Here is a 12,721-nt window from a genome sequence, read left to right as displayed (position 1 = left end):
AGTCACAGAACGAGCGCATCCAGGACAAAATCTAAAAACCAGACAAATAACATAACGATACAAATACATAAATATTTATACTCTGATGTAACAACGTGTCACTAGTGTAAAGTCACATCATTTGTAACATTCGGACCTTCGGGGGAGTCTCTCCTCAGGGTCCAGCACCTTCTCGGTTTAGCAGGTTTCTTCTTAGATCCACCTTCACCTTTTGTTGGGCTTAACCCTTTCAATGCCGCTAAAAGAACAACCTGTGAGATCCCCCTGGTGTCAGCATTGGAGGGGATTCTGGGTAACCCCACTGAGGTGTAGACGGGTGCAGCCCACGTAATCCCCATCCCCTCTATTACAGGGTATACAATGAGTGACATTCCGTGTGATCGGGTACAATGTGTTATCAATCATAGGCACAGCATCCGCATACAGCCCCCCCCCCGCCCCCCCGCACTGAGGGCGCGCTCACACGTTGTCGCGATTAACGCATGCAATAGCTGATAAGTGATTGGCCGGATTATACGGCTGTTACACGTGTGTCTACAAAACCGTTCATCTTACTGTTTTTTGGCGCAGAATTGTTGCGGATCATTTATCATGAGTTTGCGCCACAAAGAACAGATGTTTCCGACTATCCCGACCCCTCCGTCTTTTTTTGGCGCAAGTGGGCGTGGCCTAACGTTCACACATTATCCGTCACATTTATGTGTATTTTTTGGCGCACGATAGACCAGGAGAGAATTGGTCTGAGAGGAAAATGAAGGCGCGGTCCGTGTAAGATTTTGGCGCACGTCTCATTGATGCCACTTTAATACATGGAGCCTGATCTCCGCTGCTGACAGTCGCTCTTGCGCCAGAATTAGTAAATCCCCCCCAGTGTGTCCCAGTACAGACCGTACATGTCTCCCCTGCAGGACACGGAGGCGGACCAGGCCACACTGGAGCGGAAGACCCTCAGACGCGCCATGTACTCCCGCGAGGCCAAAGCGCATCAGATCGAGGACGAGGGCGAAGGTCAGTGCCTGGGGTGGCACTGCGTTGTTGTCTCTGGGGGTCCGCTCTGCGCTGTTGTCTCTGGGGGGGGGCTGCGTTTTTGTCTCTGGGGGTCCGTGCTGCGCTGTTGTCTCTGGGGGGGCTTCTTTTGTCTCTGGGGGTCCGTGCTGCGCTGTTGTCTCTGGGGGGGCTTCTTTTGTCTCTGGGGGTCCGCTCTGCGCTGTTGTCTCTGTGGGGGCTGCGCTGTTGTCTCTGGGGGGGGGGCTGCGCTTTTGTCTCTGGAGGTCCACGCTGTTGTCTCTGGGGGGGGCTGCGCTGTTGTCTCTGGGGGGGGCTGCGCTGTTGTCTCTGGGGGGGCTGGTGCTGTTGTCTCTGGGGGGGGCTGCGCTGTTGTCCCTGGGGGGCTGCGCTGTTGTCCCTGGGGGGCTGCGCTGTTGTCCCTGGGGGGCTGTGCTGTTGTCCCTGGGGGGCTGTGCTGTTGTCTCTGGGGGCTGCGCTGTTGTCTCTGGGGGTCCGCGCTGTTGTCTCTGGGGGTCCGCTCTGCGCTGTTGTCTCTGTGGGGGCTGCGCTGTTGTCTCTGTGGGGGCTGCGCTGTTGTCTCTGGGGGGGGGGGCTGTGCTGTTGTCTCTGGAGGTCCACGCTGTTGTCTCTGGGGGTCCGCTCTGCGCTGTTGTCTCTGGGGGGGGGCTGTGCTGTTGTCCCTGGGGGGCTGTGCTGTTGTCCCTGGGGGGCTGTGCTGTTGTCCCTGGGGGGCTGCGCTGTTGTCTCTGGGGGGGGCTGCGCTGTTGTCCCTGGGGGTCCACGCTGTTGTCTCTGGGGGTCCGCTCTGCGCTGTTGTCTCTGTGGGGGCTGCGCTGTTGTCTCTGGGGGGGGGGGGCTGTGCTGTTGTCTCTGGAGGTCCACGCTGTTGTCTCTGGGGGTCCGCTCTGCGCTGTTGTCTCTGGGGGGGGCTGCGCTGTTGTCCCTGGGGGGCTGTGCTGTTGTCCCTGGGGGGCTGCGCTGTTGTCTCTGGAGGTCCACGCTGTTGTCTCTGGAGGTCCACGCTGTTGTCTCTGGGGGTCCGCTCTGCGCTGTTGTCTCTGGGGGGGGCTGCGCTGTTGTCCCTGGGGGGGGCTGCGCTGTTGTCCCTGGGGGGCTGTGCTGTTGTCTCTGGGGGCTGCGCTGTTGTCTCTGGGGGTCCGCTCTGCGCTGTTGTCTCTGGTGTCAGCCTCGGATCTCTCTTGGCACAGAGGAGGAGGAGGAAGAGGAGGAAGAGGATGACATGTCCTCGGCGCTGCGGCTCAGGACTAAGATGCCGTGGCGGACGTGCTGGCGGTACCTGACCTCGGGGGGCTTCCTCCTGCTCTTCCTCATGGTCTTCTCCAAGCTGCTGAAGCACTCGGTGATCGTGGCCATAGACTTCTGGCTGGTGCGCTGGACCTCCGCCTCGCAGAACCTCACTGCCGACTCCTCCAACACCACGGTAAGGAGCGTGCTCCATGGCTCCGCCCCCGAGGAGAGTCACAGCCAATCACAGAATCCCGTGCTCCGCAGGTGCGCAAGGACCCCGGCGAGCAGAGCTTCTATGTCACAGGGTTCTGCATCCTCAGCGCCTCCGGGATCATCCTCTGCCTCATCACATCCCTGACCGTGGAATGGCTCGGCCTCACCGCCGCCAGGAACCTGCACAACAACCTGCTCAACAAGATCATCCTGGCGCCCATCAGGTAACTCCTCCTGGCACTGGTCAGGTAACTCCTCCTGGCACCCATCAGGTAACTCCTCCTGGCACCCATCAGGTAACTCCTCCTGGCACCCATCAGGTAACTCCTCCTGGCACCCATCAGGTAACTCCTCCTGGCACTGGTCAGGTAACTCCTCCTGGCACCCATCAGGTAACTCCTCCTGGCACCCATCAGGTAACTCCTCCTGGCACCCATCAGGTAACTCCTCCTGGCACCCATCAGGTAACTCCTCCTGGCACTGGTCAGGTAACTCCTCCTGGCACCCATCAGGTAACTCCTCCTGGCACTGGTCACAGCCTAATACAGGTAGCACCTCCTGGCATTGGTCAGGTAACTCCTCCTGGCGCCCATCAGGTAACTCCTCCTGGCACTGGTCAGGTAACTCCTCCTGGCACTGGTCACAGCCTAATACAGGTAGCACCTCCTGGCATTGGTCAGGTAACTCCTCCTGGCACTGGTCAGGTAACTCCTCCTGGCACCCATCAGGTAACTCCTCCTAGCACCCATCAGGTAACTCCTCCTGGCACCCATCAGGTAACTCCTCCTGGCACTGGTCACATCCTAATACAGGTAACTCCACCTGGCACTGGTCACATCCTAATACAGGTAACTCCTCCTGGCACCGGTCAGGTAACTCCTCCTGGCACCCATCAGGTAACTCCTCCTGGCATTGGTCAGGTAACTCCTCCTGGCATTGGTCAGGTAACTCCTCCTGGCATTGGTCAGGTAACTCCTCCTGGCACCCATCATGTAATTCCTCCTGGCACTGGTCAGGTAACTCCTCCTGGCACCCATCATGTAATTCCTCCTGGCACTGGTCAGGTAACTCCTCCTGGCACCCATCATGTAACTCCTCCTGGCACCCATCAGGTAACTTCTCCTGGCACCCATCAGGTAACTCCTCCTGGCACCCATCAGGTAACTCCTCCTGGCACCCATCAGGTAACTCCTCCTGGCGCCCATCAGGTAACTCCTCCTGGCACCCATCAGGTAACTCCTCCTGGCGCCCATCAGGTAACTCCTCCTGGCACCCATCAGGTAACTCCTCCTGGCGCCCATCAGGTAACTCCTCCTGGCACTGGTCACATCCTAATACAGGTAACTCCTCCTGGCACTGGTCACAGCCTAATACAGGTAACTCCTCCTGGCGCCCATCAGGTAACTCCTCCTGGCACTGGTCACAGCCTAATACAGGTAACTCCTCCTGGCACTGGTCAGGTAACTCCTCCTGGCACTGGTCACATCCTAATACAGGTAACTCCTCCTGGCACTGGTCAGGTGGTCAGGCTGGTCTTGGCGGTGGTCGGGTAACACCTCCTGGCAGTGCTCGGGTAGCACCTCCTGGCAGTGGTCTGGTAGCACCTCCTGGCGGCGGTCGGGTAGCACCTCCTGGCAGTGGTCGGGTAGCACCTCCTGGCGGTGGTCGGGTAGTCCCTCCTGGCAGTGGTCAGGTAGCACCTCCTGGCAGTGGTCCGGTAGCACCTCCTGGCAGCGGTCCGGTAGCACCTCCTGGCAGCGGTCGGGTAGCACCTCCTGGCAGTGGTCGGGTAGCACCTCCTGGCAGTGGTCAGGTAACTCCTCCTGGCGGTGGTCGGGTAGCACCTCCTGGCAGTGGTCGGGTAGCACCTCCTGGCAGTGGTCCGGTAGCACCTCCTGGCAGTGGTCAGGTAGCACCTCCTGGCAGTAAGGTAGCACCTCCTGGTACCAGTCACCCTCACCCTTTTCCCCATGCAGGTTCTTTGACATGACGCCGCTCGGACTAATCCTGAATCGCTTCTCTGCGGATACAAACATCATTGATCAGGTGAGCTAGTGGCGCCCCCTGTGCCCGCTCCTGGCACTGCTCCTGTACTGATGCCCCCTTGTGTCTCTGGCAGCACATCCCCTCCACCCTGGAGTCCCTGACCCGCTCCACCCTCCTCTGCCTCTCCGCCATCGGGGTCATCAGCTACGCCAACCCCCTCTTCCTGATCGCGCTCCTTCCCCTCGGAGTCGCCTTCTACTTCATCCAGAAATATTTCCGAGTGGCCTCTAAGTGAGTATGAGTGGGCACTCCGCTGGTAGTGGAGACCCTCTGACCTGGTATCACCGGCTCGTCCTCCGCTCTGTGTCCCCAGGGATCTGCAGGAACTGGATGATAACACTCAGCTGCCGCTGCTCTGCCACTTCTCCGAGACCGCCGAGGGCCTCACCACCATCCGCGCCTTCAGGTACCCGCCGGTTATGGAGGATGTGGGGGAGCAGGAAGCCCTGGTACTGGGGGAGCAGGGAGCACTGGTGCTGGGGGAGCAGAGAGCACTGGTGCTGGGGGAGCAGGGAGCACTGGTGCTGGGGGAGCAGGGAGCACTGGTGCTGGGGGAGCAGGGAGCACTAGTACTGGGGGAGCACTGGTACTGGGGGAGCAGGGAGCACTAGTACTGGGGGAGCAGGGAGCACTGGTGCTGGGGGAGCAGGGAGCACTGGTGCTGGGGGAGCAGAGAGCACTGGTGCTGGGGGAGCAGGGAGCGCTGGTGCTGGGGGAGCAGGGAGCCCTGGTACTGAGGGAGCAGGGAGCACTGGTGCTGGGGGAGCAGGGAGCACTGGTACTGGGGGAGCAGGGAGCACTGGTGCTGGGGGAGCAGGGAGCACTGGTGCTGGGGGAGCAGAGAGCACTGGTGCTGGGGGAGCAGGGAGCACTGGTGCTGGGGGAGCAGGGAGCACTGGTGCTGGGGGAGCAGGGAGCACTGGTGCTGGGGGAGCAGGGAGCACTGGTGCTGGGGGAGCAGGGAGCACTGGTGCTGGGGGAGCAGGGAGCGCTGGTACAGGGGGAGCAGGGAGCGCTGGTACTGGGGGAGCAGGGATCGCTGGTACTGGGGGAGCAGGGAGCCCTGGTACTGGGGGAGCAGGGAGCGCTGGTACTGGGGGAGCAGGGAGCCCTGGTAGTGGGGGAGCAGGTAGCGCTGGTACTGGGGGAGCAGGGAGCGCTGGTGCTGGGGGAACAGGGAGCACTGGTGCTGGGGGAGCAGGGAGCACTGGTACTGGGGGAGCAGGGCGCACTGGTACTGGGGGAGCAGGGAGCGCTGGTACTGGGGGAGCAGGGAGCGCTGGTACTGGGGGAGCAGGGAGCCCTGGTAGTGGGGGAGCAGGTAGCGCTGGTACTGGGGGAGCAGGGAGCACTGGTGCTGGGGGAGCAGGGAGCCCTGGTACTGAGGGAGCAGGGAGCGCTGGTACTGGGGGAGCAGGGAGCCCTGGTAGTGGGGGAGCAGGTAGCGCTGGTACTGGGGGAGCAGGGAGCACTGGTACTGGGGGAGCAGGGAGCGCTGGTACTGGGGGAGCAGGGAGCGCTGGTACTGGGGGAGCAGGGAGCCCTGGTAGTGGGGGAGCAGGTAGCGCTGGTACTGGGGGAGCAGGGAGCACTGGTGCTGGGGGAACAGGGAGCACTGGTGCTGGGGGAGCAGGGAGCACTGGTGCTGGGGGAGCAGGGAGCACTGGTACAGGGGGAGCAGGGAGCACTGGTTCTGGGGGAGCAGGGAGCACTGGTGCTGGGGGAGCAGGGAGCGCTGTTTTCCAGCCTTCGTATAACCAGGGATGTTCTCTCTGCCAGACATGAATCCAGATTCAAGCAGCGAATGCTGGAACTGACTGACACAAACAACCTGGCCTACCTCTTCCTATCCGCTGCCAACCGCTGGCTGGAGGTCCGGACGGTACGGAGGGGGCAGCACAGGGGAACCAATCATCACTCCCATCATCCATGTATACACATCACACCCATCATCTATACACATCACACCCATCATCCATGTATACACATCACACCCATCATCCATCTATACACATCACACCCATCATCTATACACATCACACCCATCATCTATACACATCACACCCATCATCCATCTATACACATCACACCCATCATCCATCTATGCACATCACACCCATCATCTATACACATCACACCCATCATCTATACACATCACACCCATCATCTATACACATCACACCCATCATCCATCTATACACATCACACCCATCATCCATCTATACACATCACACCCATCATCCATCTATACACATCACACCCATCATCCATCTATACACATCACACCCATCATCTATACACATCACACCCATCATCCATCTATACACATCACACCCATCATCCATCTATACACATCACACCCATCATCCATGTATACACATCACACCCATCATCCATCTATACACATCACACCCATCATCCATCTATACACATCACACCCATCATCTATCTATACACATCACACCCATCATCCATCTATACACATCACACCCATCATCCATCCACACATCACTCCCATCATCCATCTATACACATCACACCCATCATCTATACACATCACACCCATCATCTATACACATCACACCCATCATCCATCTATACACATCACACCCATCATCCATCTATACACATCACACCCATCATCTATACACATCACACCCATCATCCATCTATACACATCACACCCATCATCCATCTATACACATCACACCCATCATCTATACACATCACACCCATCATCTATACACATCACACCCATCATCTATACACATCACACCCATCATCCATCTATACACATCACTCCCATCATCCATCTATACACATCACACCCATCATCTATACACATCACACCCATCATCTATACACATCACACCCATCATCCATCTATACACATCACACCCATCATCCATCTATACACATCACACCCATCATCTATACACATCACACCCATCATCCATCTATACACATCACACCCATCATCCATCTATACACATCACACCCATCATCCATCTATACACATCACACCCATCATCCATCTATACACATCACACCCATCATCCATCTATACACATCACACCCATCATCCATCTATACACATCACACCCATCATCCATCTATACACATCACACCCATCATCCATCTATACACATCACACCCATCATCCATCTATACACATCACACCCATCATCCATCTATACACATCACACCCATCATCCATCCACACATCACTCCCATCATCCATCTATACACATCACACCCATCATCCATGTATACACATCACACCCATCATCTATACACATCACACCCATCATCCATCTATACACATCACACCCATCATCCATCTATACACATCACACCCATCATCCATCTATACACATCACACCCATCATCCATCTATACACATCACACCCATCATCTATACACATCACACCCATCATCCATCTATACACATCACACCCATCATCCATCTATACACATCACACCCATCATCCATGTATACACATCACACCCATCATCCATGTATACACATCACACCCATCATCCATCTATACACATCACACCCATCATCCATCTATACACATCACACCCATCATCCATCTATACACATCACACCCATCATCCATCTATACACATCACACCCATCATCCATCCACACATCACTCCCATCATCCATCTATACACATCACACCCATCATCCATCTATACACATCACACCCATCATCCATCTATACACATCACACCCATCATCCATCTATACACATCACACCCATCATCCATCTATACACATCACACCCATCATCCATCTATACACATCACACCCATCATCCATCTATACACATCACACCCATCATCCATCTATACACATCACACCCATCATCCATCTATACACATCACACCCATCATCCATCTATACACATCACACCCATCATCCATCTATACACATCACACCCATCATCCATCCACACATCACACCCATCATCCATCTATACACATCACACCCATCATCCATCTATACACATCACACCCATCATCCATCTATACACATCACACCCATCATCTATACACATCACACCCATCATCTATACACATCACACCCATCATCCATCTATACACATCACACCCATCATCCATGTACACACATCACACCCATCATCTATACACATCACACCCATCATCCATCTATACACATCACACCCATCATCCATGTATACACATCACACCCATCATCCATGTATACACATCACACCCATCATCCATCTATACACATCACACCCATCATCCATCTATACACATCACACCCATCATCCATCTATACACATCACACCCATCATCCATCTATACACATCACACCCATCATCCATCTATACACATCACACCCATCATCCATGTATACACATCACACCCATCATCCATGTATACACATCACACCCATCATCCATCTATACACATCACACCCATCATCCATCTATACACATCACACCCATCATCCATCTATACACATCACACCCATCATCCATCTATACACATCACACCCATCATCCATCTATACACATCACACCCATCATCCATCTATACACATCACACCCATCATCCATCTATACACATCACACCCATCATCCATCTATACACATCACACCCATCATCCATCTATACACATCACACCCATCATCCATCTATACACATCACACCCATCATCCATCTATACACATCACACCCATCATCCATCTATACACATCACACCCATCATCCATCTATACACATCACACCCATCATCCATCTATACACATCACACCCATCATCCATCTATACACATCACACCCATCATCCATCTATACACATCACACCCATCATCCATCTATACACATCACACCCATCATCCATCTATACACATCACACCCATCATCCATCTATACACATCACACCCATCATCCATCTATACACATCACACCCATCATCCATCTATACACATCACACCCATCATCCATCTATACACATCACACCCATCATCCATCTATACACATCACACCCATCATCCATCCACACATCACTCCCATCATCCATCTATACACATCACACCCATCATCCATGTATACACATCACACCCATCATCCATCTATACACAGCACACCCATTATCCATCTATACACATCACACCCATCATCCATCTATACACATCACACCCATCATCTATACACATCACTCCCATCATCCATCTATACACATCACACCCATCATCCATCTATACACATCACACCCATCATCCATCTATACACATCACACCCATCATCCATCTATACACATCACACCCATCATCCATCTATACACATCACACCCATCATCCATCTATACACATCATGACTCTCATCCTCCGTCTTCCCTCAGGATTACCTTGGGGCTTGCATTGTGCTGACGGCTGCCCTCACCTTCATCACCTTTGACCTCCCCTCTGGGATCGTGGGCCTGGGGCTCACCTACGCCCTGACGGTTTGTGCCTTTTCTCTCTCTGGACCTCACACTCTAGTCACATCCAGAGCTGCATCCACACTGCTGGGTCTTTCTATGGCCCTGGCGGTCTCAGTGTCTGTGCATGGCTCCGTTGCAGCTTTGGCTGTGAGTGGTGTAGAAGATGTGATGTGACTGTATAGGTGTCCTGCAGTAGCTGAAGTGTCGTCACAGTGTGTCGCCCTCCTGCAGGTGACTAACTACCTGAACTGGGTGGTGAGGAATCTTGCAGATCTGGAGGTGCAGATCGGAGCCGTGAAGAAGGTGAACAGTTTCCTGAACATCGAGTCGGAGTGTTACGAGGGGACGATGGGTACAGTATTACACCTGGGGGTCCGTGCTGGGGGAGGGGGGCCGCCCATCATCTCTGCTCCTGTCATGTGACCTCTCTGGTTCCAGATCCGCAGCAGGTGCCGGATGATTGGCCCAAGAATGGCGAGATCCAGATCAGCGACTTGTCCGTGCGTTACGAGTCCAACCTGAAACCGGTGCTGAAGCACGTCAAGGCATTTATCAAGCCCGGACAGAAGGTGACTACAACCCTCAGCAGATAGTCCTGCAGCATATTACAACCTTCCCCCCACTAACCACATCACAGCCCCTCCCCATAACCACAGGGGCAGCCTCATCACTGATGACATCACAGCCCCTCCCCATAACTACAGGGGCGGCCTCATCACTGATGACATCACAGCCCCTCCCCATAACCACAGGGGCATCCTCATCACTGATGACATCACAGCCCCTCCCCATAACCACAGGGGCAGCCTCATCACTGATGACATCACAGCCCCTCCCCATAACCACAGGGGCGGCCTCATCACTGATGACATCACAGCCCCTCCCCATAACCACAGGGGCAGCCTCATCACTGATGACATCACAGCCCCTCCCCATAACCACAGGGGCAGCCTCATCACATGACATCACAGCCCCTCCCCATAACCACAGGGGCAGCCTTATCACATGACATCACAGCCCCTCCCCATAACTACAGGGGCGGCCTCATCACTGATGACATCACAGCCCCTCCCCATAACCACAGGGGCATCCTCATCACTGATGACATCACAGCCCCTCCCCATAACCACAGGGGCGGCCTCATCACTGATGACATCACAGCCCCTCCCCATAACCACAGGGGCGGCCTCATCACTGATGACATCACAGCCCCTCCCCATAACCACAGGGGCAGCCTCATCACTGATGACATCACAGCCCCTCCCCATAACCACAGGGGCGGCCTCATCACTGATGACATCACAGCCCCTCCCCATAACCACAGGGGCAGCCTCATCACTGATGACATCACAGCCCCTCCCCATAACCACAGGGGCAGCCTCATCACATGACATCACAGCCCCTCCCCATAACCACAGGGGCAGCCTCATCACATGACATCACAGCCCCTCCCCATAACTACAGGGGCGGCCTCATCACTGATGACATCACAGCCCCTCCCCATAACCACAGGGGCATCCTCATCACTGATGACATCACAGCCCCTCCCCATAACCACAGGGGCGGCCTCATCACTGATGACATCACAGCCCCTCCCCATAACCACAGGGGCGGCCTCATCACTGATGACATCACAGCCCCTCCCCATAACCACAGGGGCATCCTCATCACTGATGACATCACAGCCCCTCCCCATAACCACAGGGGCGGCCTCATCACTGATGACATCACAGCCCCTCCCCATAACCACAGGGGCAGCCTCATGACTGATGACATCACAGCCCCTCCCCATAACCACAGGGGCAGCCTCATCACTGATGACATCACAGCCCCTCCCCATAACCACAGGGGCATCCTCATCACTGATGACATCACAGCCCCTCCCCATAACTACAGGGGCGGCCTCATCACTTATGACATCACAGCCCCTCCCCATAACCACAGGGGCAGCCTCATCACTGATGACATCACAGCCCCTCCCCATAACCACAGGGGCAGCCTCATCACTGATGACATCACAGCCCCTCCCCATAACCACAGGGGCAGCCTCATCACTGATGACATCACAACCCCTCCCCATAACCACAGGGGCAGCCTCATCACTGATGACATCACAGCCCCTCCCCATAACCAAAGGGGCAGCCCCATCCCTGATGACATTACAGCTCCTCCCCATAACCACAGGAGCATCCTCATCACTGATGACATCACAGCCCCTCCCCATGACTACAGGGGCAGCCTCATCACTGATGACATCACAGCCCCTCCCCATAACCACAGGGGCAGCCTCATCACTGATGACATCACAGCCCCCACACATATAAGGGGGGGAGCGGCACATTACACACATATAAGGGGGGAGCGGCACATTACACACATATAAGGGGAGGAGAGCGGCACATTACACACATATAAGGGGGGGAGCGGCACATTACACACATATAAGGGGGAGAGCGGCACATTACACACATATAAGGAGGAGAGCGGCACATTACACACATATAAGGGGGAGAGCGGCACATTACACACATATAAGGGGGGAGCGGCACATTACACACATATAAGGGGAGGAGAGCGGCACATTACACACATATAAGGGGGGGAGCGGCACATTACACACATATAAGGGGGAGAGCGTCACATTACACACATATAAGGAGGAGAGCGGCACATTACACACATATAAGGGGGAGAGCGGCACATTACACACCTATAAGGGGGAGAGCGGCACATTACACACATA

At 55.1% G+C, this 12,721-nt stretch overlaps 1 protein-coding gene across 1 annotated transcript in view; it reads left to right on the top strand.

Moving 5' to 3' along the window:
* Nucleotides 1-12,721, top strand: part of LOC140111312 (ATP-binding cassette sub-family C member 9-like) — a gene marked incomplete at both ends in the record, with an annotated part of 50,673 nt that overhangs the window by 20,469 nt on the left and 17,483 nt on the right. The window contains 10 exon segments of the mRNA XM_072132344.1: nt 909-1,008; nt 2,217-2,449; nt 2,521-2,693; nt 4,446-4,515; nt 4,589-4,746; nt 4,829-4,921; nt 6,295-6,397; nt 9,898-9,999; nt 10,210-10,330; nt 10,417-10,547. Coding sequence (XP_071988445.1) covers nt 909-1,008; nt 2,217-2,449; nt 2,521-2,693; nt 4,446-4,515; nt 4,589-4,746; nt 4,829-4,921; nt 6,295-6,397; nt 9,898-9,999; nt 10,210-10,330; nt 10,417-10,547 — 1,284 coding nt within the window.

This window comes from Engystomops pustulosus, unplaced genomic scaffold (genome assembly GCF_040894005.1).
Source record: "Engystomops pustulosus unplaced genomic scaffold, aEngPut4.maternal MAT_SCAFFOLD_412, whole genome shotgun sequence".
NCBI lineage: Eukaryota > Metazoa > Chordata > Amphibia > Anura > Leptodactylidae > Engystomops > Engystomops pustulosus.
This window is presented reverse-complemented; position numbering and strand designations above follow the sequence as displayed.